This window comes from Dryobates pubescens, chromosome 5 (assembly GCF_014839835.1).
Source record: "Dryobates pubescens isolate bDryPub1 chromosome 5, bDryPub1.pri, whole genome shotgun sequence".
NCBI lineage: Eukaryota > Metazoa > Chordata > Aves > Piciformes > Picidae > Dryobates > Dryobates pubescens.
This window is the reverse complement of record NC_071616.1, coordinates 1,092,536-1,115,967: the sequence shown is the minus strand read 5'-3', so window position 1 is coordinate 1,115,967 and position 23,432 is coordinate 1,092,536. Positions and strand designations below refer to the sequence as shown.

The window sequence follows — 23,432 nt, the reverse complement described above, 5'->3', positions numbered from 1 at the left end:
TGCTTGCTTCTGGGTTCTGCTTCCTCCTTCTTTCTCCCAGCTCAGGGGCTGGTTGTCTGTGCCTGCTTTCCAGCCTCACTCTCCCCTCTTCTTTGGGTCTGCCTTCCAGTTGGAGGAGGCTGCCACCTCCTTCCAGGCAGTGTTGGTGCTGGGCAGCAGGAGCCCCCTTGGCCGGCTGTGTGCTGTCAGTACCGCAGCACAGTTCCCTCTGCTCGGCCTCGGCTCCCATTGTCCTCTTCCTGTTCTTCTCCTCATTTTAACTGTTGCTTCGGTGTGTTGTTTGGGAAAACATTCTTGTTCCCCTTCCAAGTTTTTTGGCTTTTTTAGGAGCCTCAGGAGAGAGGTTTCAGGCCTTGTTTTCTGTTCCTAGGGCAAGACTTCAAAGCGGGAGCTGGGCTGCCTCGGCGGGGCAGGGAAGTCCGCAGCCCTGCCTGGTGCTGCCCCGGTTCAACTCGTGGCTCTCTGTCAGCCACCTCCTCTCACTTGGAAATCAGCTCAGTGCTGTGGAGGGAGGGGTGGTGTTCTGTATTGTTCAGGACATTGTTGCTGTTGTTTTTGTTCCCCTGGCCTGCATCCTGGCCTTTCTTGGCCTCGGCCCCTTTGCAGAGCCTCACATCCCAGCTGTGTTTTGCTGGCTCCTTCCGAGGTGTGGCCTTCCCCTGCAGGCACAGAGCCCAGGCTGGGCCCTTGGTACCAGCACCACAGCCTGCATCCCCCTCCTGATGTGCTCTGCCCACATGCAGTCACCCCTGGTGCAGGGCTTACTCTCCTGATCTCCTCAGGAGGATTTTGTTAGCTCCCCTGGTTGTGCTGTCTCTGCTGTGCTGCTGTGTGTTTCCAGAGCCCTGTGCCTCTGTCTTCAGCAAACCTTTGCAGTGGGCAATCAGTGGCAGGACGGCAGTGTGGGACACCAGCCTTCACCACCTGCACACTTGCTGGGCCACACAGCTGGCTCTGACAAGCAGCTTCCCTTGCAGGGGAGGACGTTGATATGCAGCTGCCAAGACAGTTGTTGCTCTTGAAAGCTTCCCTGTGCTGCTGGAAGAAGGAATTGTGGCCCAGCTGTTAAGCAGCTGTGTCTGACTGAGTGATGTGTGCTGGAGGTGAAGACGGCAGGAGTGTTGGAGGTTCAGCTTAGCTGGTTGAATCATAGAGTGGGTTGGGTTGGGAGGGATCTCCAAAGCTCATCCAGACCAACCCCCTGCACTCAGCAGGCTGCTCACAGCCTTCTCCAGCCTCACCTTCAACAGCTCCAGGCATGGAGCCTCAACCACCTCCCTGGGCAACCTCCTGCAGTGTCCCAGCAGCCTCCTGCTGCAGAACTTGTTGCTCACATCCAATCTCAATCTGCTCTGCTCTCATTCCAAACCATTGCCCCTGGGCCTGTCCCTGCAGGCCTTTGCCAACAGTCCCTCTGCAGCCTTCTTGTAGCCCCCTTCAGGTCCTGGCAGGCTGCTCTTAGGGCTGCCTGCAGCCTTCTCTTCTCCAGGCTGAACACCCCCAGCTCCCTCAGCCTGGCCTCCAGGCAGAGCTGCTCCAGCCCCTGATCACCTTGGTGGCCTCCTCTGGAGCCTCTCCATCAGCTCCATGTCCTTGCTGTGCTGAGGGCTCCAGAGCTGGAGGCAGGCTTTGCCTTTTCTTCCCTCCCTATCAATGAGCCATTCAAGAGCAGTGCTCAGACTTCTTCCTGTTGAAGAAAGCAGATAAGATTCCACTTGGAAATCTTATCACTGGGTGGAAGTTGGCCATGAGTACATTTCTCTTCCCCTCTCTTATCAGCAGAGTAAGCAGTGAGATGAGGCTGGTGGAGGAAGGGTTTCAGCACTGGGAGCTGTGAGGACTGTAAACATCTCCCTGGCTGTCATTGGTATCCTGTTAAGTTTCCAGTCAGCACCCAGATGAAAAATGATTTGGTTCCTGCAGTGGCTCAAGCCCAGCAGGCAGAGCTGCTGTGGCAGCCCTCAGCAGTCCTGTTTGTTAGAGAGCATTGCAGGTGTCTCTGTTGTCAGTAGGCTGCCCTGGAGCAGCTGTGAAAATGGAGTGCTGCTCCTCTGCCAGAACAGGGGCAGGTAGCAGTCTGAGCATGGGCTCTGCACATCCAGGATCTTCTGCAGTCACACCTGGAGCAGAGCTTGATGGAAGGATTTAAAGCTGGTGCCGGCCTGGCAGGTGAGGCACAAACCTGAGACTGTTTGCTTTCTGGTTACTCTCTTTGTGCCTTGTGGAGAGTTAGTTCCAGCTGAGTCTCCAGGTGACTGCTACCAAGTGACCCAACAGTGAATAGAACAGAATTAACCAGGTTGGAAGAGACCTTTGAGATCATCCAGTCCAATCTCTCACCCAGCACCATCTGATCAGCTAAACCACCTCCCTGGGCAGCACATCCCAAGGGCCAATCTCTCTGTCTGGGAAGAATTTCTTCCTCACCTCCAGCCTGAACCTCCCCTGGCACAGCTTGAGACTGTGTCCTCTTGTTCTGGGGCTGGTTGCCTGAGAGAAGAGCCCAACCCCCACCTGGCTGCAACCTCCCTTCAGGGAGTTGGAGAGAGCAATGAGGTCTCCCCTGAGCCTCCTCTTCTGCAGGCTAAGCAACCCCAGCTCCCTCAGCCTCTCCTCACAGGGCTGTGCTCCAGACCCCTCCCCAGCTTTGTTGCCCTTCTCTGGACACCTTCCAGCAAGTCCAGGCTGTGAGAGGTTGGAGAGATGCAGCAGTGCTGTCTGGGGGAGGACAGCTGATGCTCTGGATCATCAGTTTTAGCAGAGCCAAGTTAGGCCTCCTTCCCTTTCTTGAAATCTAGGCTTTGGAGGCACAACTGCCAGACTAACCTGAGGCTCTTCCTGGTGTCAGGGACTTGTGCTTTTGTTCTCCTGACACTAGGTATGGTGTTACTTGGTTTGCTGTCTCTTCAAAGCATGCTCTGAATCTGTCCAAGAGGAGGATAATTACCTAACTGTATCACAAGGGTGCTGCAGAGCAATCCTTCCTCAGAGGCAGCCAAACCTCTGTTCTGAGATGCTAAAGCCAGTTCCCTGTTCTGTCCTCTGTAGGTGTCTGTAGTTTGTGAGGTGCCCTCTGAGGTGACTTCCTGATGTGCTTTGCTGTGGGGTAGCTGGGCTGTGCTGATGTCTCACATCCTTGTTTCATGAGGAATCACAGAGTGGGTCTGGGTTGGAAGGGACCTCCAAAGGGCATCCAGCCCAACCCCCTGCACTCAGCAGGGACATCCTCCCCTACAGCAGGTTGCTCACAGCCTTCTCCAGTCTCACCTTGAATAGCTCCAGGCATAAGGCCTCAACCACCTAACCCCTTCCCCATCCCACTCACTCCTTTGAGCTGATCCCATGGCTGTGCTGGCATTGCTCAGCTTCTCAGTGTCTGAGCTTAACTCCTTTCCAAGGGTGAAGTGCACACACATGGGCACTGCATGCAGCCAGCCAACCCCTCCACAGAAGGCACAGTGCACACAGAGCAAAGGCAGCACAGGTCTCCAGCAGACTCATTGAGCTGCAGAAGTCTTCTCAGCCTGAACCCAGCAGTAAATAAGCTGTAAGATCATAGAACCCTAGAGGGGTCTGGGTTGGAAGAGACCTCCAAAGGGCATCCAGTCCAACCCCCTGCACTCAGCAGGGACATCCTTCACCAGAGCAGGCTGCTCACAGCCTTCTCCAGCCTCACCTTCAACAGCTCCAGGTGTGAGGCCTCAACCCAAATCTGCATCTGCTCATTTCAAGTCGTTGCCCCTCGTCCTGTCCCTGCTGCACCCCAAACTGAAAGCATGCCCTGCAGTCTGCTGTGTTAGCTCTGCATGGGCAATGGTTTGGAATGAGAGCAGAGCAGATTGAGATTGGATGTGAGCAACAAGTTCTGCAGCAGGAGGCTGCTGGGACACTGCAGGAGGTTGCCCAGGGAGGTGGTTGAGGCTCCATGCCTGGAGCTGTTGCAGGTGAGGCTGGAGAAGGCTGTGAGCAGCCTGCTGTAGGGGAGGATGTCCCTGCTGAGTGCAGGGGGTTGGGCTGGATGCCCTTTGGAGGTCCTTTCCAACTCAAACCATTCCATGGTTCTATGGCTTGTCTAAGCAGCCCGTTCTGTTTCTCTCCTCATCCTGCTCTCAAACACATCCCTGGCTTGCAGCTGCACAGCAGCTAAGGTGATGAAGAATCTGAGTGTGGAGAGAGTAACTGGGCAGCTTTCCCCTGTGGTGTCTCCAGGGGCTCTCTGTGGTGGTGAGCAGGCTGCCTGCTGTTGCTCAGCTGCAGTCCTGGGGGTGCTGGGGCCTCGTGGGTGTGTGTTGGCATCCTCTGCTCTTCGGAAGATCAGAAGGACAGCAGCAGGCAGCAGGCCAGATGAAATGATTAGAGCTGAGGCACTGCTCAATAACCTGTCAGCCCCAGCTGTGGGATGTGTTCTTTGTGTTTCAGAGTGTCATTCTGGACTGCATTCACTTCCTCTTTGAGCACCTGGGGGTAAGAGCCCAGCTCTTCTGAGAGTGAGGAGCTTGTAGTTAGGGAGAATGCTTCCGTCCCAGAGGCTGTTCTTGCTGGCAGCTCTGTGTCAGTGCCTGCTCCCATTCAGAGCAGAGCAATGGTCTCCATGCTTTGCCTAAAACCACTGAGAGGGCAGGAGCTGGAGAACAGTCCTGGTTTTGGAGTCTCATTCTTGCTGTAGGGCTTGGGTGGATGAGTCAGTCTGAGCTGGTCTTCTGCTGGGAGTGATCTTCAGAGGGCTGAGGGCAAGCAGGAGGGAGAAGCTGTTGAGTGAAGGTAAGCATTGACTGATGTGGCCCTTCCAGTCAAAAGGAGGAGGCTGGGGGGCATGCACTGGCTGCTTTGGCCATGAGCAGTCCAGGAATGGCTACTAACCAAAGCTAGGGGATGACTCCCCTGCCTTGGGAGGGATCCTAAAACATCACTCCCCAGAGGGTCAAAAGGGCTCAGGTCCATCCTGCCTTTGTTCTTCCCTGGAGCAGCCCATGTGCTGCTTGGAGCCAACTGCTTGCATCCTTCAAGGCAGGAATAGAATAGAATAAACCAGGTTGGAACAGACCTTCAAGATCACCGTGTCCAGACTATCACCCAACACCACCCAACCAACTAACCCATGGCACCAAGCTCCCTGTCAAGTGATGGTGACTCCACCACCTCCCCAGGCAGCCCATCCCAATGGGCAATCACTCTCTCTGGGTACAACTTCCTCCTAACCTCCAGCCCAAACCTCCCCTGGCACAGCTTGAGACTGTGTCCTTCTGTTCTGGCACTGGGTGCCTGGGAGAAGAGACCAACCCCCAGCTGGCTACAACCTCCCTTCAGGGAGTTATAGAGAGCAAGAAGGTCTCCCCTGAGCCTCCTCTTCTCCAGGCTAAGCAACCCCAGCTCCCTCAGCCTCTCCTCCCAGGGCTGTGCTCCAGACCCCTCCCCAGCTTTGTTGCCCTTCTCTGGACACCTTCAGCAGCTCAACCTCTTTCCTAACCTGAGGAGCCCAGAACTGGACACAGGACTCAAGGTGTGGCCTAACCAGTGCTGAGCACAGGGCAGAATGACCTCCCTGCTCCTGCTGGCCACACTCTTCCTGATGCAGGCCAGGATGCCATTGGCCCTCTTGGCTGCCTGGGCACACTGCTGGCTCCTGTTCAGCCTACCATCAACCAGCACCCCCAGGTCCCTCTCTGCCTGGCTGCTCTCAGCCACTCTGCCCCCAGCCTGCAGCACTGCCTGGGGTTGCTGTGGCCAATGTGCAGCCCCTGGCACTTGGATGTGTTCAATCTCCTGCCCTTGGCCTCTGCCCATCTGCCCAGCCTGGCAAGGTCCCTCTGCAGGAATCACTCTCATTCTTGTGGCTGTCACAGTTCAGGCATGAGCTCTGCATTCTTCAGCCAGTGTCAGCTTGGCCTGCTCAGGAGGCTGGGGCAGTGTGTGAGGCACAGGAGGGCATCCCCTCCTTCCCCCCTACCCCTGTTTCATTTCTTTGTAGCCACAGCTCCTGTTATCAGGCAGCTGCAGGGATATTCATAGTCCTTGTGGCTGCAAAAGCCCTTCCACATCCTCCACCCCACCCATTCTCTAACTCCACCCAGGCTGGTGCTAAGCCATGGTCCTCAGCACCACTCTCTGCCTCTTGGAAACCCCTCCAGGGATGGGGATTCAGCCACCCCCCTGGGCAGCCTGTGGCAGTCTCTGTGAACCCTTTGAGTGAAGAAGTTTCTTCTGATGGCCAACCTCAACCTCCCCTGGGGCAACTTCAGGTCATTTCCTCTCCTGTCACTTGTTCATGCAGGAGAAGAGACCAACCCTCATCTAGCTCCAGTCTCCTTTCAGGGAGCTGTAGGGAGCAGTGAGGTCTCCCCTCAGCCTCCTGTTCTCCCAGGCTAACCAACCCCAGCTCCCTCAGCTGCTCCTCTCCAGCCCTGCTCTCCAGACCCTTCACCAATTTCTCTGTGCCACTCAATGTCCTTCTTGTACTGAGGGCCCCAAAACTGAACCCAGCACCCAAGCTGTGTCCTCAGCAGTGCTGAGTACCTGGGGACAATCCCTGCCCTGATCCCGATGGCCAAACAGTGTGCCCAGGGGGCCAAGAAGGCCAATGGCATCCTGGCCTGCAGCAGGAAGAGTGTGGCCAGCAGGAGCAGGGAGGTCATTGTGCCCTGTGCCCAGCACTGGTTAGGCCACACCTGGAGTCCTGTGTCCAGTTCTGGGCTCCTCAGTTTAAGAAGGACATTGAGAGACTTGAAGGTGTCCAGAGAAGGGCAAGAAAGCTGGGGAGGGGTCTGGAGCACAGCCCTGGGAGGAGAGGCTGAGGGAGCTGGGGTTGCTTAGCCTGGAGAAGAGGAGGCTCAGGGGAAACCTTCCTGCTCTCTCCAACTCCCTGAAGGGAGGTTGTAGCCAGGTGGGGGTTGGTCTCTTCTCCCAGGCAAGCAGCACCAGAACAAGAGGACACAGTCTCAAGCTGGGCCAGGGGAGGTTCAGGCTGGAGGTGAGGACAAAGTTTTTCATAGGAAGAGAGATTGGCCCTTGGGATGTGCTGCCCAGGGAGGTGGTGGAGTCCCCATCCCTGGAGGTGTTTAGGAAGAGCCTGGCTGAGGCCCTTGGTGCCATGGTTGAGTTGATCAGATGGTGCTGGGTGAGAGGTTGGACTGGATGATCTCAGAGGCCTTTCCCAACCTGCTTAATTCTATTCCATTCTATCTTCTGTGCCACTGAGCAGAATTCTTCAGTCTTATACTTTTGTGAAGCCAAAACTGAAGTTGCCCTCAGGGTGTTGTTGCAGCAATGCAATCCTCAGCTAGGAAGGATAAGATGTGTTTGTCTCTGCTGCCTCTGTGAGGAAGGGATCTGCTTGGGTGGCTCTAGTTTGGAGCAGAGCAGTGTCATCTCCAGTGGGCCTTGCTGGGGAGGGCTTCCCTTCCAAGCTGTACCCAACTCAGTAATCTACATAACTAGAAGGCTCAGAGGAGACCTTCTTGTGGCCTTCCAGCATCTGAAGGAGGCTACAAGAAAGCTGAGGAGGGACTTTTAGGAGCCAGCAGGGAGCACTTGCAGCCCAGAGCCTGGGCTGCAGCCAGAGAAGTGTGGCCAGCAGGGCCAGGGAGGGGATTCTGCCCCTCTGCTCCACTCTGCTGAGACCACAGCTGCAGCTCTGGGGCCAGCTCTGGAGCCTCTGTGCCAGGAAGGCTCTGGAGGGGCTGGAAGGTGTCCAGAGCAGGGCCAGGAGGAGGAGCAGAGGGCTGGAGCTGCTCTGCTCTGGAGACAGCCTGAGAGAGTTGGGGTTGTGCAGGCTGGAGAGGAGAAGGCTCCCAGGAGACCTCATTATGGCCTTCCAGGAGCTGCAGGGGGCTCCAAGAAAGCTGGGGAGGGACTTTGGAGGGTGTCAGGGAGGGATAGGACTGGGGGGATGGAGCAGAACTAGAAGTGGGGAGATTGAGATTGGCTGTGAGGAAGAAGTTGTTGCCCATGAGGGTGGTGAGAGCCTGGCACAGGCTGCCCAGGGAGGTGGTGGCAGCCTCCTGCCTGGAGGTGTTTGCAGCCAGGCTGGAGGTGGCTGTGAGCAAGCTGCTGTGGTGTGAGGTGTCCCTGCCCATGGCAGGGGGTTGGGACTGGCTGAGCCTTGAGCTCCCTTCCAGCCCTGACCATTCTGTGATTTCTTCCTCCTCTCCTATTGCTGTTTAAATTTGTGCTAGCTTGGAGCCCTCTTCACTCTCTACTGTTTCTCTCCCCTCCTGCTGGCTGTGCTGAGAGCCTGCAGACCTAGGAGATGTATTTTTGGTGTGTGCTCAAGCAGCTGCACTTGGAGACAAGCAAATGTGGGGGCTTTAGTGAAATGCCCAGGCCCCCAAATATAGACTGCAGCCAGGCAGGCTGGGGGCTTAAAGGGAGCCTGTGCCTGGCTGGCCTGCTGCCTGTGGTGCTGCAAGGAGACAGCAAGTGGTGGCTGGGGTGATGGAGGGGATTAGCTTCAGTTCAGGCTCTTGCATGGCTAGGTGCAGAAGTGCATAGTTGGGGTATGTAGAGAAGAGGGAGGACAGCAGGAGCTAGAGAGCAGGGTAGGGGCTTTGGGAGAAGAGATCCTTTCCCTGTGGTGGTCTTTGTGGAGTCACAGAAACAGTCAGCTTGGAGAACCCCCTCAGGATCACCGAGGCCAACCCAGAACCCTGCTCTGCAAGGCTCACCCCTAAACCATAGCCCCAAGCACCACAGCCAAACCACCTTCAAACACAGCCAGGCTTGGGGACTCCACCACCTCCCTGGGCAGCACTCTCCAATCCCTGACCACTTTTGATGGGACCTTCATCCAACTGTCCAGTCCAAACCTCCCCAGGGGCAGCTTGAGGCCATTCCCTCTTGTTCTGTCACTAATTCCCTGTGAGCAGAGACCAGCAGCAGCCTCTCCACAGCCTCCTTTCAGGGAGCTGCAGACAGCCAGGCCTCTTCCAACTAGAATCACAGAATAGAATCATAGAATCAATGAGGTTGGAAGAGACCTCAGAGCTCATCAAGTCCAACCTGTCACCCAGCACCTCCTGACTAGTAAACCATGGCTCCAAGCGGCACTGTGACACTCCCACCTCACTTGGTGGCACTGCCCCTTGTCCTGTCCCTACAGGCCTTTGTAAGCTGGGTATTGGCTGCACAGGTGAAGCTGATGGAGTGGCAGCTGGAGGCTGAGCAGCTCCCTGCTGGAGGCTGAGCAGCTCCCTGGCTGGAGGGTGAGCAGCTCCCTGGCTGGAGGCTGGTGAGCAGCTCCCTGGCTGGAGGCTGAGCAGCTCCCTGGCTGGAGGCTGGTGAGCAGCTCCCTGGCTGGAGGCTGGTGAGCAGCTCCCTGGCTGGAGGCTGCTGAGCAGCTCCCTGGCTGGAGGCTGCTGAGCAGCTCCCTGGCTGGAGGCTGCTGAGCAGCTCCCTGGCTGGAGGCTGCTGAGCAGCTCCCTGGCTGGAGGCTGCTGAGCAGCTCCCTGGCTGGAGGCTGGTGAGCAGCTCCCTGGCTGGAGGCTGGTGAGCAGCTCCCTGGCTGGAGGCTGGTGAGCAGCTCCCTGGCTGGAGGCTGCTGAGCAGCTCCCTGGCTGGAGGCTGCTGAGCAGCTCCCTGGCTGGAGGCTGCTGAGCAGCTCCCTGGCTGGAGGCTGCTGAGCAGCTCCCTGGCTGGAGGCTGGTGAGCAGCTCCCTGGCTGGAGGCTGGTGAGCAGCTCCCTGGCTGGAGGCTGAGCAGCTCCCTGGCTGGAGGCTGCTGAGCAGCTCCCTGGCTGGAGGCTGGTGAGCAGCTCCCTGGCTGGAGGCTGGTGAGCAGCTCCCTGGCTGGAGGCTGAGCAGCTCCCTGGCTGGAGGGTGGTGAGCAGCTCCCTGGCTGGAGGGTGAGCAGCTCCCTGGCTGGAGGCTGCTGAGCAGCTCCCTGGCTGGAGGCTGCTGAGCAGCTCCCTGGCTGGAGGGTGGTGAGCAGCTCCCTGGCTGGAGGCTGCTGAGCAGCTCCCTGGCTGGAGGGTGGTGAGCAGCTCCCTGGCTGGAGGCTGGTGAGCAGCTCCCTGGCTGGAGGCTGCTGAGCAGCTCCCTGGCTGGAGGCTGGTGAGCAGCTCCCTGGCTGGAGGCTGAGCAGCTCCCTGGCTGGAGGCTGAGCAGCTCCCTGGCTGGAGGCTGCTGAGCAGCTCCCTGGCTGGAGGCTGCTGAGCAGCTCCCTGGCTGGAGGCTGCTGAGCAGCTCCCTGGCTGGAGGCTGAGCAGCTCCCTGGCTGGAGGCTGCTGAGCAGCTCCCTGGCTGGAGGCTGCTGAGCAGCTCCCTGGCTGGAGGCTGCTGAGCAGCTCCCTGGCTGGAGGCTGCTGAGCAGCTCCCTGGCTGGAGGCTGGTGAGCAGCTCCCTGGCTGGAGGCTGCTGAGCAGCTCCCTGGCTGGAGGCTGCTGAGCAGCTCCCTGGCTGGAGGCTGCTGAGCAGCTCCCTGGCTGGAGGCTGCTGAGCAGCTCCCTGGCTGGAGGCTGCTGAGCAGCTCCCTGGCTGGAGGCTGCTGAGCAGCTCCCTGGCTGGAGGGTGGTGAGCAGCTCCCTGGCTGGAGGGTGGTGAGCAGCTCCCTGGCTGGAGGCTGCTGAGCAGCTCCCTGGCTGGAGGCTGCTGAGCAGCTCCCTGGCTGGAGGCTGCTGAGCAGCTCCCTGGCTGGAGGCTGGTGAGCAGCTCCCTGGCTGGAGGGTGGTGAGCAGCTCCCTGGCTGGAGGCTGGTGAGCAGCTCCCTGGCTGGAGGCTGGTGAGCAGCTCCCTGGCTGGAGGCTGAGCAGCTCCCTGGCTGGAGGCTGAGCAGCTCCCTGGCTGGAGGCTGGTGAGCAGCTCCCTGGCTGGAGGCTGCTGAGCAGCTCCCTGGCTGGAGGCTGCTGAGCAGCTCCCTGGCTGGAGGCTGAGCAGCTCCCTGGCTGGAGGGTGGTTTGCCTGCTGTGGAGCACTTGGAGCACCTGCACTGCAGTGGGGCTGTCAGCCTGCCCATGCCACGGACCCTCAGAGCTTCTCATGTTGCAGCAGCAGTGCACTCCTCAGGCAGTCTGGGTGAGGGTAGGGGATGGGGGGGCTCAAGGCTGGTCAAGGAGATTTCAGTTGTCAGATCATCCCTGGCAGGTGTCCTTTGCTTGTGACAGATGGCTTCGGTGCTGTGGGAGACAGCTTCGTTGTATCCCCTGCTACCCAAAGCCATCCTGAGTGTGTCCTGGGGGGATGCTTTTCCTCTCTGCTGGCCTGGCACTGTTCATAGACTCAGAGGACTGGGTTGGAAGAGGCCTCCAGGCCATGCAGCCCGGCCGTCAGCCCCGCACCACCACGGCCCAGGGGCCGCACGTGTCAGCGCGCCCCGTGGCTCCCCCACCCGCCTGGGCAGGCTGTGCCAGGCCCTCACCACTTCTGCAGGGCAGAAAGTTTGCCTCATCTCTGGCCTGACCCCAGCCTTAGGCTGTTCCCTCTCATTCTGTCACCTGATAGTAACAAGCAGAGCCCAAGCCCTGCCTGGCTCCAACCTCCGTCCAGAAGCTGCAGGGCACAAGGAGGCGTCTGCTCAGCCTCCTCTTCTCCAGACTGAACAACCCCACTTCCCTCAGCTGCTGCTCCCCAGCCCTGTTCTCCAGACCCTTCACCAGCTGGGTGACCCTTGTCTAGACCCTCTCCAGCCCCTCAGTGTCCTTCTTGGAGCGAGGGGCCCAGAACTGAGCCCAGGATTCAAGGTGTGGCCTTAAGGTGCTGAGTGCAGGGGGACAATGCCTGCCCTGGTGCTGCTGCTGACCACAGTGCTGCACAGGGAAGCAAAGGAGCTGGGGAGCAGCATTTATGGAGGTCTGGGATCCCTGCTGAGCATGCAGCTGCAAACAAGGCATGGGGTGATGCCAGAGCTCTTTGTTTCAGAGATGGGAAGTGAGCTCTGGCCCCAGGGGCCTGGTGTGCTTGCCTGGTGGGGGCTGTTAGTGTGCCATCCCCTTGTGCTCCACATCCAGGAATTCAGTGTGGGACCTCCCTCTTAAAAACTAGTGACCTCCTCCTGCTCTACAAAGGAGAAGGTGTTGGGAAGAGCTGGAGGGAGGTTGTTGGCACAGACTGTTGGGCCAGCAGTGTGCCCAGGGGGCCAAGAAGGCCAAGGGCATCCTGGCCTGCAGCAGGAACAGTGTGGCCAGCAGGAGCAGGGAGGTCATTGTGCCCTGTGCTCGGCACTGGTCAGGCCACACCTTGAGTCCTGTGTCCAGTTCTGGGCTCCTCAGGTTAGGAAGGAGGTTGAGCTGCTGGAAGGTGTCCAGAGAAGGGCAACAAGGCTGGGGAGGGGTCTGGAGCACAGCCCTGTGAGGAGAGGCTGAGGGAGCTGGGGTTGCTTAGCCTGGAGAAGAGGAGGCTCAGGGGAGACCTCATTGCTCTCTCCAGCTCCCTGAAGGGAGGTTGTAGCCAGGTGGGGGTTGGTCTCTTCTCCCAGGCAGGCAGCAGCAGAACAAGAGGACACAGTCTCAAGCTGTGCCAGGGGAGATTCAGGCTGGAGGTGAGGAGAAAGTTCTTCCCAGAGAGATTGTCCCTTGGGATGTGCTGCCCAGGGAGGTGGTGGAGTCCCCATCCCTGGAGGTGTTTAGGAAGAGCCTGGCTGAGGCCCTTGGTGCCATGGTTGAGTTGATCAGATGGTGCTGGGTGAGAGGTTGGACTGGATGATCTCAAAGGGCTTTCCCAACCTGGTTTAATTCTATTCTATTCTGTCTTTCTATATGAAATAATGACTCTGGATACTTGCAGGAGGTTGAACTCCTCTCATAACCATGAATGGGCTCTGCCTTGCTTTTCAGTGCTGTGCCTTGTAAGCCAAGTGTACTGAAGTCTGCTGTGACCTTGCTGACAGCATCCTTCTGTTGGCCTTCTGCTGCATGCACTCCTTAACCTGAAGTTCCTAAGTAAAGAATGGTGAGTTTCAGTGAGGCAGAATGCAAGGTCCTGCAACTGGGTTGGGACAGTCCTAGATCACAGTCCAGGCTGGGGGAGGATGAGATTGAGAGCAGCCCTGCAGAGAAGGACTTGGGGTGCTGGTGGGGGAGAAGCTGGACAGGAGCCAGCAGTGTGAGCTGGCAGCACAGAAGGCCAAGGGCAGCCTGGGCTGCATCCAAAGCAGTGTGGCCAGAGATGGAGAGAGAGGATTCTGCCCCTCTGTGAGACCTCTCCTGCAGGGCTGTGTCCAGCTCTGAGCCCTCAATATAGAAAGGACATGGCCAACATCCACCCAGTGATAAGATTTCCAAGTGGAATCTTATCTGCTTTCTTCAACAGGAAGAAGTCTGAGCACTGCTCTTGAATGGCTCATTGATAGGGAGGGAAGAAAAGACAAAGAGGCTGCCTCCAGCTCTGGAGCCCTCAGCACAGCAAGGACATGGAGCTGATGGAGAGGCTCCAGAGGAGGCCACCAAGGTGATCAGGGGGCTGGAGCAGCTCTGCCTGGAGGCCAGGCTGAGGGAGCTGGGGGTGTTCAGCCTGGAGAAGAGGAGGATCCAGGCAGCCCTAAGAGCAGCCTGCCAGGACCTGAAGGGGGCTACAAGAAGGCTGCAGAGGGACTGTTGGCAAAGGCCTGCAGGGACAGGCCCAGGGGCAATGGTTTGGAATGAGAGCAGAGCAGATTGAGATTGGATGTGAGCAACAAGTTCTGCAGCAGGAGGCTGCTGGGACACTGCAGGAGGTTGCCCAGGGAGGTGGCTGAGGCTCCATGCCTGGAGCTGTTGCAGGTGAGGCTGGAGAAGGCTGTGAGCAGCCTGCTGCAGGGGAGGATGTCCCTGCAGGGGGCTGGACTGGGTGGCCTCTGGAGGTCCTTCCCAGCCCAAAGCATTCTGTGATTTGGAATTTTTTCAGGCTCAGCTTTTGAATTGCTCTTCTGGGTGCATGATCTGCAGTGGTAGCTGTGTGCAGTGTGGATGTGGAGTGAGCCAGATGTTGCATGTCAGCAGGAAGGAGCATGATAAGATAACTCTGTCCTCAGTGGCTGGGCTTGCAGGAGCTCCAGGCCCCGAGTGTCAGCAGCACTCAAGAGCTGTGCAGCCTCTGAGGAGCACAGCCTTGCCACATCCCCCCAGGCACTTAGCAGGGCTCTCTGCTGGCTGCTGGGGTGGCAGAGGAGGGGCAGAAGTGTTTGCTCACGGCTGCTGTCACCACTCTGCCTTCCTTCGGCTGCTGGGGCCAACACCGGCAGCTCCTGGAGGTGAGGCAGAACCCAGCTCCTGCCTGCTCCTGGTCCCTCTGCTTTTGTGTCCACATTGCAGATTTGAGTAGAGTGAGAACACATTCCTGATGTGCTGGAAGCACACCTGGGGTGGGTTTGCATGTGCTGAGGGGATCAGGAGAGAGAATGAGTTCATTCATTGCAGTGAGGGGCAGGCTGTGTGCCTCCTGTGACGGGGGCTGACTGAGTGCCCCCCTGGCCCCCCAGCTGCTTACCAGCCTGCAGCAAAGTCCTTCTCTTCCCATTTGGAAAACCTTAAGCCACAATCCATTGCAAGTATCCAGGGGGAGATGCCAGGATTCCCACAGGAAGGATGCCAAAGGTTTGGCAGTGAAGAGTTCACACTCCCTCCTTGGCAGTGGATCCTCCTTGCAGGGAGCCTGAAGGGACTCGTGAGGGCGAAGAGCACGGAAGGCTCTCGTCCTTGCTCCAGACCTTGGGCAGGGGCACTGCCTGCTCTCAGTGCTTTCACATTCTGGTGAGGAGGCAGCAGTGTTCCCAGGGGGCAGCTGCTTCATCATGTCCACTTCTCTGCTGTTCTCTCAGGGCCAATAGAATAGAATAGAATTAACCAGGTTGGAAAAGACCTCTGAGGTCATTGAGTCCAACCTCTCACCCAGCACCATCTGATCAACTCAACCATGGCACCAAGGGCCTCAGCCAGGCTCTTCCTAAACACCTCCAGGAATGGGGACTCCACCACCTCCCTGGGCAGCACATCCCAAGGGCCAATCTCTCTGGCTGGGAAGAACTTTCTCCTCACCTCCAGCCAAAACTTCCCCTGGCACAGCTTGAGACTGTGTCCTCTTGTTCTGGTGCTGGGTGCCTGGAAGAAGAGCCCAACCCCCAGCTGGCTACAACCTCCCTTCAGGGAGTTGGAGAGAGCAAGAAGGTCTCCCCTGAGCCTCCTCTTCTGCAGGCTAAGCAACCCCAGCTCCCTCAGCCTCTCCTCCCAGGGCTGTGCTCCAGACCCCTCCCCAGCTTTGTTGCCCTTCTCTGGACACCTTCCAGCAGCTCAACCTCTTTCCTGACCTGAGGGGCCCAAAACAGAGATCCTTGAGCTGCTTTGCTGAATGCAGTGTGGAGTGCTCAGGCTGACTTCTCCTTTGCTGTATTTTCCCCTGGTTCTGTTTCAGTGAGCATTAAATATTCAGGAGCTGACGTTTCCTGGAAGTGGCTGCTCCAACAGATTGATTTCCCTTGCTCAGTCCCCATCAGAGTGAAACACGAGCCCCTGCTCTTTATGCAGCCCAGATGGCCTGCTGCTTCAAGTGAGCAAAGTGTGGCAGTGAGCATGGGCCATTTCCTTCCCCTCCTTGCCTGTTTAACTGAACACAGCCCCGTGGCTGAATGCAGCACGGGTCAAAGAGCCTGCAGGGTACATGTGTCAGCTCCTGGGAAGCCAGCTCTGCTGGACTGAAAGGAGTTCTGGCCCTGCCAACAGGCAGCATTGCAGGCTGGCTGCACAGAGCCTGACACTGTCTGAGCCTTATTAGAGAAGCAGGCAGGGATCATAGTATCAGTCAGGGTTGGAAGGGACCACAAGGATCATCCAGTTCCAAGCCCCCTGCCATGGGCAGGGACACCCCACACTAGATCAGCCTGGCCAGAGCCTCAGCCAGCCTGGGCTTAAACACCTCCAGGGACAGGGCCCCAACCACCTCCCTGGACAACCCATTCCAGGGCTTCACCACTCTCATGGGGAAGAACTTCCTCCTCCCCTCCAGCCTGACTCTCCCCACCTCCAGCTTCATTCCATTCCCCCTAGTCCTATCACTGCCTGAGATCCTGAGCAGTCCCTCCCCAGCCTTCTTGGAGCCCCCTTCAGATCCTGGAAGGCCACAAGGAGGTCACCTGGGAGCCTTCTCTTCTCCAGACTGAACAGCCCCAACTCCTGCAGTCTGTGCTCACAGGAGAGGTGCTCCAGCCCTCTGCTCATCCTCCTGGCCCTTCTCTGGACACCTTCCAGCACCTCCAGATCCCTCTTGCAATAGGGGCTCCAGAACTGGAGGCAGTACTCCAGGTGGGGTCTCCCCAGAGCTGAGCAGAGGGGGAGAATCCCCTCCCTGGCCCTGCTGGCCACACTTCTCTTGCTGCAGCCCAGGCTCTGCTTGGCTCTCTGGGCTACAAGTGCACACTGAGAGCTCCTGGTGAGCTTCTCCTCCCCCAGCACCCCCAAGGCTCTCTCCTCAGGGCTGCTTTCCAGCCAGTCCCTGCCCAACCTGCATTTGTGCCTGGGATTGCCTCCACCCAGCTGCAGGACCCTGCCCTTGGCCTTGTAGGGTTGAGTTACATTGGTGCTTTCCATATCTGTCTTGTGCCTGTCCATAGTGCTGCTCCTCCTCAAGGGTGTGCACAGGGCACACACTTAGGCATGCAGCAAGCTGGGTGCCAAGGGGCAGGAACATCTCGTTCCTGAGTGCTGGCAGCTTCACAACACCCCCATGAAGGCTTCAGGCTTGGGGCAGAGTGGCTGGAAACTGCCCAGCTGGGGGTAGAGGGTGACAGCTGGGTAGAGATGAGGCAGCAGTGTGCACAGGTAGCCAAGAAGGCCAGCAGCACCCTGCCCCAGACCAGTACTGGTGTGGCTGGACCAGGGCAGGGATTGTCCCCTGTACTGGGTGCTGGTGAAGCCACACCATGAGCACTGGGGTCAGTTTTGGGGCCCTCACTCCAGGGACATTGAGGGGCTAGAGCATGAACAGAGAAAGGCAACCAAGCTGGTGAAGGGTTGGGGGAACAGGGCTGGTGAGGAGCAGCTGAAGGACCTGGGGTTGTTTGGTGTGGAGAAAAGGAGGCTGAGGGGAGACCTCACTGCTCTCTACAGGTCCCAGAGATTCTCTGCAGAAGAGAAGGCTCCAGGCAGACCTCAGAGCAGCCTGCCAGGACCTGAAGGGGGCTGCAAGAAGGCTGCAGAGGGACTGTTGGCAAAGGCCTGCAGGGACAGGCCCAGGGGCAATGGTTTGGAATGAGAGCAGAGCAGATTGAGATTGAGATTGAATGTGAGCAACAAGTTCTGCACTGTGAGGGTGCTGGAACACTACAACAGGTTGCCCAGGCTGAACACCCCCAGCTCCCTCAGCCTGGCCTCCAGGCAGAGCTCCTCCAGCCCCCTGATCATCTTGGTGGCCTCCTCTGGAGCCTCTCCTTCAGGTCCATGTCCTGAGGCCTCCAGAGACGGACACAGCACTGGAGGTGAGGTCTTAGCAGAGCAGAGGGGCAGATTCCCCTCTCTCCTGTGTGGAAAAGAAGTAAAACACTAAGTCAGGAAACAAGAAGTGGTGCCAGGCACCCTGCTCAGCACCCTGGCAGCCTGAGGGCAGAGCAGCCTGGGCCAGCACCGCTCGGTCTCATCTTCCTCCTGCCGCCGATCACCGGCTCAGCCACCGCCGTCGCTGCCTTGTGCTGCCGTGCCCTGTCACCTTCCCTCTCTTTCTCTCTTTGTCACAGAGAGCCAGCTGCTGCCTGGGAACAACTTCACAAACGAATGCAACATTCCTGGGAACTTCATGTGCAGCAACGGGCGCTGCATCCCGGGGGCCTGGCAGTGCGACGGGCTGCCCGACTGCTTCGACGACAGCGACGAGAGGGAGTGCCGTGAGTATGGAGCCAGCAGGGCTGCCAGGGACCCCAAGGCTCAGCCAGGCCCAGCCCCCTGCCATGCCCAGGGACACCTCACACCACAGCAGGGTGCTCACAGCCACCTCCAGCCTGGCTGCAAACACCTCCAGGCAGGAGGCTGCCACCACCTCCCTGGGCAGCCTGTGCCAGGCTCTCACCACCCTCCTGGGCAACAACTTCCTCCTCACAGCCAATCTCAATCTAACCACTTCTAGTTTTGCTCCATCCCCCCCAGTCCTATCCCTCCCTGACACCATAAGAAGTCCCTCCCCAGCATGACCACTCTGGTGAGCTGAGCAGTAGTCTGAAGTGGATTGTGCGTGGTGGAACACTGGATCAGGTTGCCCAGGGAGGTGGTCAAGGCTCCTTCCCTGAAGATCATAGAATCACAGAATCAATAAGGTTGGAAAAGACCTCAGAGATCATCAAATCCAACCTGTCACCCAACACCTCCTGACAATTAAACCATGGCTCCAAGTGCCACATCCAATCCCCTCTTGAACACCTCCAGGGATGGGGACTCCACCACCTCCCTGGGCAGCACATCCCAGTGGCCAATCTCTCTTGCTGGGAAGAATTTCTTCCTCCCCTCCAGCCTAAACCTCCCCTGGCACAGCTTGAGACTGTGTCCTCATGTTCTGGTGCTGGGTGCCTAGGAGCAGAGACCAACCTCCACCTGGCTCCAACCTCCCTTCAGGGAGCTGCAGAGAGCAAGAAGGTCTCCCCTGAGCCTCCTCTTCTCCAGGCTAAGCAACCCCAGCTCCCTCAGCCTCTCCTCACAGGGCTGTGCTCCAGACCCCTCCCCAGCCTTGTTGCCCTTCTCTGGACACCTTCAAGAGTCTCAATGTCCTTCTTAAATTGAGGGGCCCAGAATTGGGTATTCCAGGTGAGGCTGGAGGAGGCCCTGGGCAGCCTGATCTGGTTGGGGATGTCCCTGCTGACTGCAGGGAGCTCAGACTGGATGAGCTTTGGAGGTCCCTTTGGCCTGGACCATTTGATGATTCTCTGCCAAGCAGCTTACTTGCCCCTTGTCCATTCATGTCTTCCCTCTTCCCCTCTTCCTTTTGTCCCTTTCCTGTCTCCTCTTTGCAAGCCCATCTCTGTTAGCCATCTCCCTTTGCCTGGGGGCTTTTCCTTGCTCTCCCAGGCTTGCCAGCATCCCTTCCATCTGTCACCGTCCCTGCGTCCTCAGCGCCCTGACCCCCCATGGCTTCAGCACTCCTCCTGCCAGCTGCCTGGGTGCTGCTCAGTGCACAGAACATTGCTCCTGCTCCTGCCTTCTGCTGTGGCAATGTGATGACAGAGGAGCTTTATCCAGTCTTATCTGAAGAGGAAGGCTGAGGGAGGGAAGAGGCTGACCCAGTGCCTTCTCCTTGCTGCAGTAAGAACTGTGTCTTCTCAGAGCATCCCTTGGGCTTTTCTCCCAAGCCACTTAAGTGAGCTTGAAAAACAAAAAAGAAATGAAATTGCCCATGGCAGAGGTTCTGGTTTGTGTTTGCAGCTCTCTGCTTTGGGTAATCTGCTCTCATCATTGACTCATTGGTGCCACAGCCAGCTGGCAGCCAGGCACCAGTGGTGTCCCTCAGGGATCAGTGCTGGGCCCCAGCCTCTTTAACATCTTCATTGATGATCTGGAGGAGGGGATGGAGTCAGTCATCAGCAAGTTTGCAGATGACACCAAGCTGGGGCAGATGTTGGTCAGTTAGAGGGCAGAAGGGCTCTGCAGAGGGACCTTGCCAGGCTGGACAGATGGGCAGAGGCCAACAGGATGGCATTCAACAAGTCCAAGTGCCAGGGGCTGCACTTTGGCCACAGCAACCCCAGGCAGAGCTACAGGCTGGGGTCAGAGTGGCTGAGAGCTGCCAAACAGAGAGGGACCTGGGGGTGCTGATTGACAGCTGCCTGAACATGAGCCAGCAGTGTGCCCAGGGGGCCAAGGGGGCCAAGGGCATCCTGGCCTGCATCAGGAACAGTGTGGCCAGCAGGAGCAGGGAGGTCATTGTGCTCTGTGCTCAGCACTGCTTAGGCCACACCTTGAGTCCTGTGTCCAGTTCTGGGCCCCTCAGTTTAAGAAGGACATTGAGAGACTTGAAGGTGTCCAGAGAAGGGCAACAAGGCTGGGGAGGGGTCTGGAGCACAGCCCTGTGAGGAGAGGCTGAGGGAGCTGGGGTTGCTTAGCCTGGAGAAGAGGAGGCTCAGGGGAGACCTCATTGCTCTCTACAGCTACCTGAAGGGAGGTTGTAGCCAGGTGGGGGTTGGGCTCTTCTCCCAGGCACCCAGCAGCAGAACAAGAGGACACAGTCTCAAGCTGTGCCAGGGGAGGTTTAGGCTGGAGGTGAGGAGAAAGTTCTTCACAGAGAGAGTCATTTGCCATTGGGATGTGCTGCCCAGGGAGGTGGTGGAGTCCCCATCCCTGGAGGTGTTCAGGAGGGGATTGGATGTGGCACTTGGTGCCATGGTGTAGTCATGAGGTCTGTGGTGCCAGGTTGGACTCGATGATCCTCGAGGTCTCTTCCAACCTTGGCAATACTGTCAGACTGTGACTCCCAACATGGAGAAGCCTTTTGTAGTTCAGTCCTGCTGGCTCTGCTGGATTGCTCAGCAGCCCCTGGAGCCCAGTGGCTGTCAGGCAGGCTGCTTCTAAATGTAAGTGGCCTTTTAACTCCTAGTGCTGTTGTTTAGCTGGGCAGATGATTGGTGATGCTGTGCTGCTGGGGGACATGATTTAGCATCAGACTTGGTAGAGTTCAGTGAGGGGGGATTTGACTCCCCAAACAGAGTTGTGATGCTGGTGGATTCCATGTTTCTAATGGCAGCTGAGGCTCCTCTGGCAGTTGGGAGAATCTGTAACAGCAGAACTTTCTAAGGCCTCCTAATGCAGCTCTGGTGGTGTACCAGGCACACCTTAGGTTACTGCTGGAAGTGACCAAGGCAGCAGCTGCATGCTGTCAGCCACTCTGTTCTCTGTTACCATGTGGGGAAGAGCCAAATGGCACAAAATCACAGAACTGGCAGGGCTGGAAGGGACCCCAAGGCTCAGCCAGTCCCAACCCCCTGCCATGGGCAGGGACAGCTCACACCACAGCAGCTTGCTCACAGCCACCTCCAGCCTGGCTGCAAACACCTCCAGGCAGGAGGCTGCCACCACCTCCCTGGGCAGCCTGTGCCAGGCTCTCACCACCCTCATGGGCAACAACTTCTTCCTCACAGCCAATCTCCATCTCCCCACTTCTAGTTCTGCTCCATCCCCCCCAGTCCTATCCCTCCCTGACACCCTCAGAAGTCCCTCCCCAGCTTTCTTGGAGCCCCCTGCAGATCCTGGAAGGCCACAATGAGGTCTCCTGGGAGCCTTCTCCTCTCCAGCCTGCACAACCCCAACTCTCTCAGGCTGTCTCCAGAGCAGAGCAGCTCCAGCCCTCTGCTCCTCCTCGTGGCCCTGCTCTGGACACCTTCCAGCCCCTCCAGAGCCTTCCTGGCTCAGAGGCTCCAGAGCTGGCCCCAGAGCTGCAGCTGTGGTCTCAGCAGAATGGAGCAGAGGGGCAGAATCCCCTCCCTGCCCTGCTGGCCACACTTCTCTTGCTGCAGCCCAGGCTCTGCTTGGCTCTCTGGGCTGCAAGTGCTCCCTGCTGGCTCCTGCTGAGCTTCTCCTCCCCCAGCACCCCCAAGGCCTTTCCTTCAGGGCTGCTCTCCAGCCAGTCCCTGCCCAGCCTGTATCAGTGCCTGGGATTGCCCTGCCCCAGCTGCAGGACCTTGCCCTTGCTCTTGTTGAACCTCATGAGTCTGGCTTGAGCTCACCTCTGCAGCCTGTCAGAGTGCCTCTGGATGGTTCCTTTCCCTCCAGCCTGTCAGCTGCAGCACACAGCTTGGTGTGGTTGCTGGACTTGCTGAGGCTGCCTCAACGCCACTGTCCTTGTTGCCACCAAAGATGTTAAAGAAGCCTGCTCCCAGTACTGATCCCTGAGGGAGAATACAGGAACCTGGATAGACAGAGCCTAGAGATGTGTGCTTGCATGATTGAAGACACTGAGGCAGGGGCTTGCCTTGGCTGCTGACCTGTGATTCCTACCTGCTGCTGTATTCCTTTGGGGCCAAGAGCTGCAGACCACTTCTGGCAGGGCTCTTTCCTTGAGCTTCAAGAGTAGGCTGGCAGTGCTCTTAGTGGAGCTCATCAGTCACTCTGTCATCTTTCTTTGCTCTTTTCTTTGCTCTTTCCACATCTTTCTATTAGATTACTCCAGGAAGAACAATGGGAAGGCTGAAGATGGCTTTTGTCAGCTAATGAGCAACAGCTAGTGGGGAGATGGCATGTTGCTGCCTTTGTCAGCTAATGAGCAGCAGATGGAGGGGATTCAGAGCATGGCACATCATCCCTGCTAAGTGCCTGGCATGACAGCAGCCAGAATCACAGGCACACCAAATGCCCAGAGCTCTGCATTTCCCTTCCTGGCTCTTCTGAGAGCCATTTCTTCCACCCCACGTTTGTGTGGCCAGCTGGGAGCATCTGGTGGCACCCAGCAGAGTAGCTGTGCCCATCCAAGAGCTGAAGGCTAGGAAAGATCCTGGGCAAGGATGGCCTTGGGCTGCTGTGCTCTCCTGGTAGCAACTTCTGCCTCTCACAGGTTTCTGTGCCTGGTTGCTGCTGTTGCTCATTCAGCACAAACCAGAAGGTAAAGCTGGCTTTTGAGGCAGAGCTAAGGGCTGTGTGATGGCAGAGTGTGGAGGGCTGAGCACCAGGGCATCAGCCAGGCCTGCAGGAGCATGCTGCCAGCAGCCTGCTGCACTGGCTAGCACCAGCTGGCCTCTGCAGGAGCAGCTGCAGCTCAGGTAGCAAACAGTTCATCGTGTCAGCTGCTTCTCCCTGGGGTCACTGGGGTCAAGAGAAAGGAAACAGCCAACCAAGCCCAGGAGAAACCCTCTGCTGGTTGAGCATAGAACCCTACAATCATAGAACAGTTTGGGCTGGAAGGGACCTCCAAAGGGCATCCAGCCCAACCCCCTGCACTCAGCAGGGACATCCTCCCCTGCAGCAGGCTGCTCACAGCCTTCTCCAGCCTCACCTTCAACAGCTCCAGGCATGGAGCCTCAACCACCTCCCTGGGCAACCTCCTGCAGTGTCCCAGCAGCCTCCTGCTGCAGAACTTGTTGCTCACATCCAATCTCAATCTGCTCTGCTCTCATTCCAAACCATTGCCCCTGGGCCTGTCCCTGCAGGCCTTTGCCAACAGTCCCTCTGCAGCCTTCTTGTAGCCCCCTTCAGGTCCTGGCAGGCTGCTCTTAGGGCTGCCTGCAGCCTTCTCTTCTCCAGGCTGAACACCCCCAGCTCCCTCAGCCTGGCCTCCAGGCAGAGCTGCTCCAGTCCCTGATCATCTTGGTGGCCTCCTCTGGAGCCTCTCCATCAGGTCCATGTCCTTGCTGTGCTGAGGGCTCAGAGCTGGACACAGCCCTGCAGGAGAGGTCTCACAGAGCAGAGGGGCAGGATCCTCTCTCTCCATCTCTGGCCACACTGCTTTGGATGCAGCCCAGGCTGCCCTTGGCCTTCTGTGCTGCCAGCTCACACTGCTGGCTCCTGTCCAGCTTCTCCCCCCCCAGCCCCCCAAGCCCTTCCCTGCAGGGCTGCTCTCAGTCTCATCATCACA

At 58.0% G+C, this 23,432-nt stretch overlaps 1 protein-coding gene across 1 annotated transcript in view; it reads left to right on the top strand.

Moving 5' to 3' along the window:
- Window positions 1-23,432, top strand: part of LDLRAD3 (low density lipoprotein receptor class A domain containing 3) — a 105,326-nt gene that overhangs the window by 20,292 nt on the left and 61,602 nt on the right. The window contains exon 2 of the mRNA XM_054162164.1: window positions 17,626-17,772. Within this exon, the coding sequence (XP_054018139.1) occupies window positions 17,626-17,772 (147 nt within the window). The remainder of the gene's footprint in view (window positions 1-17,625; window positions 17,773-23,432) is intronic.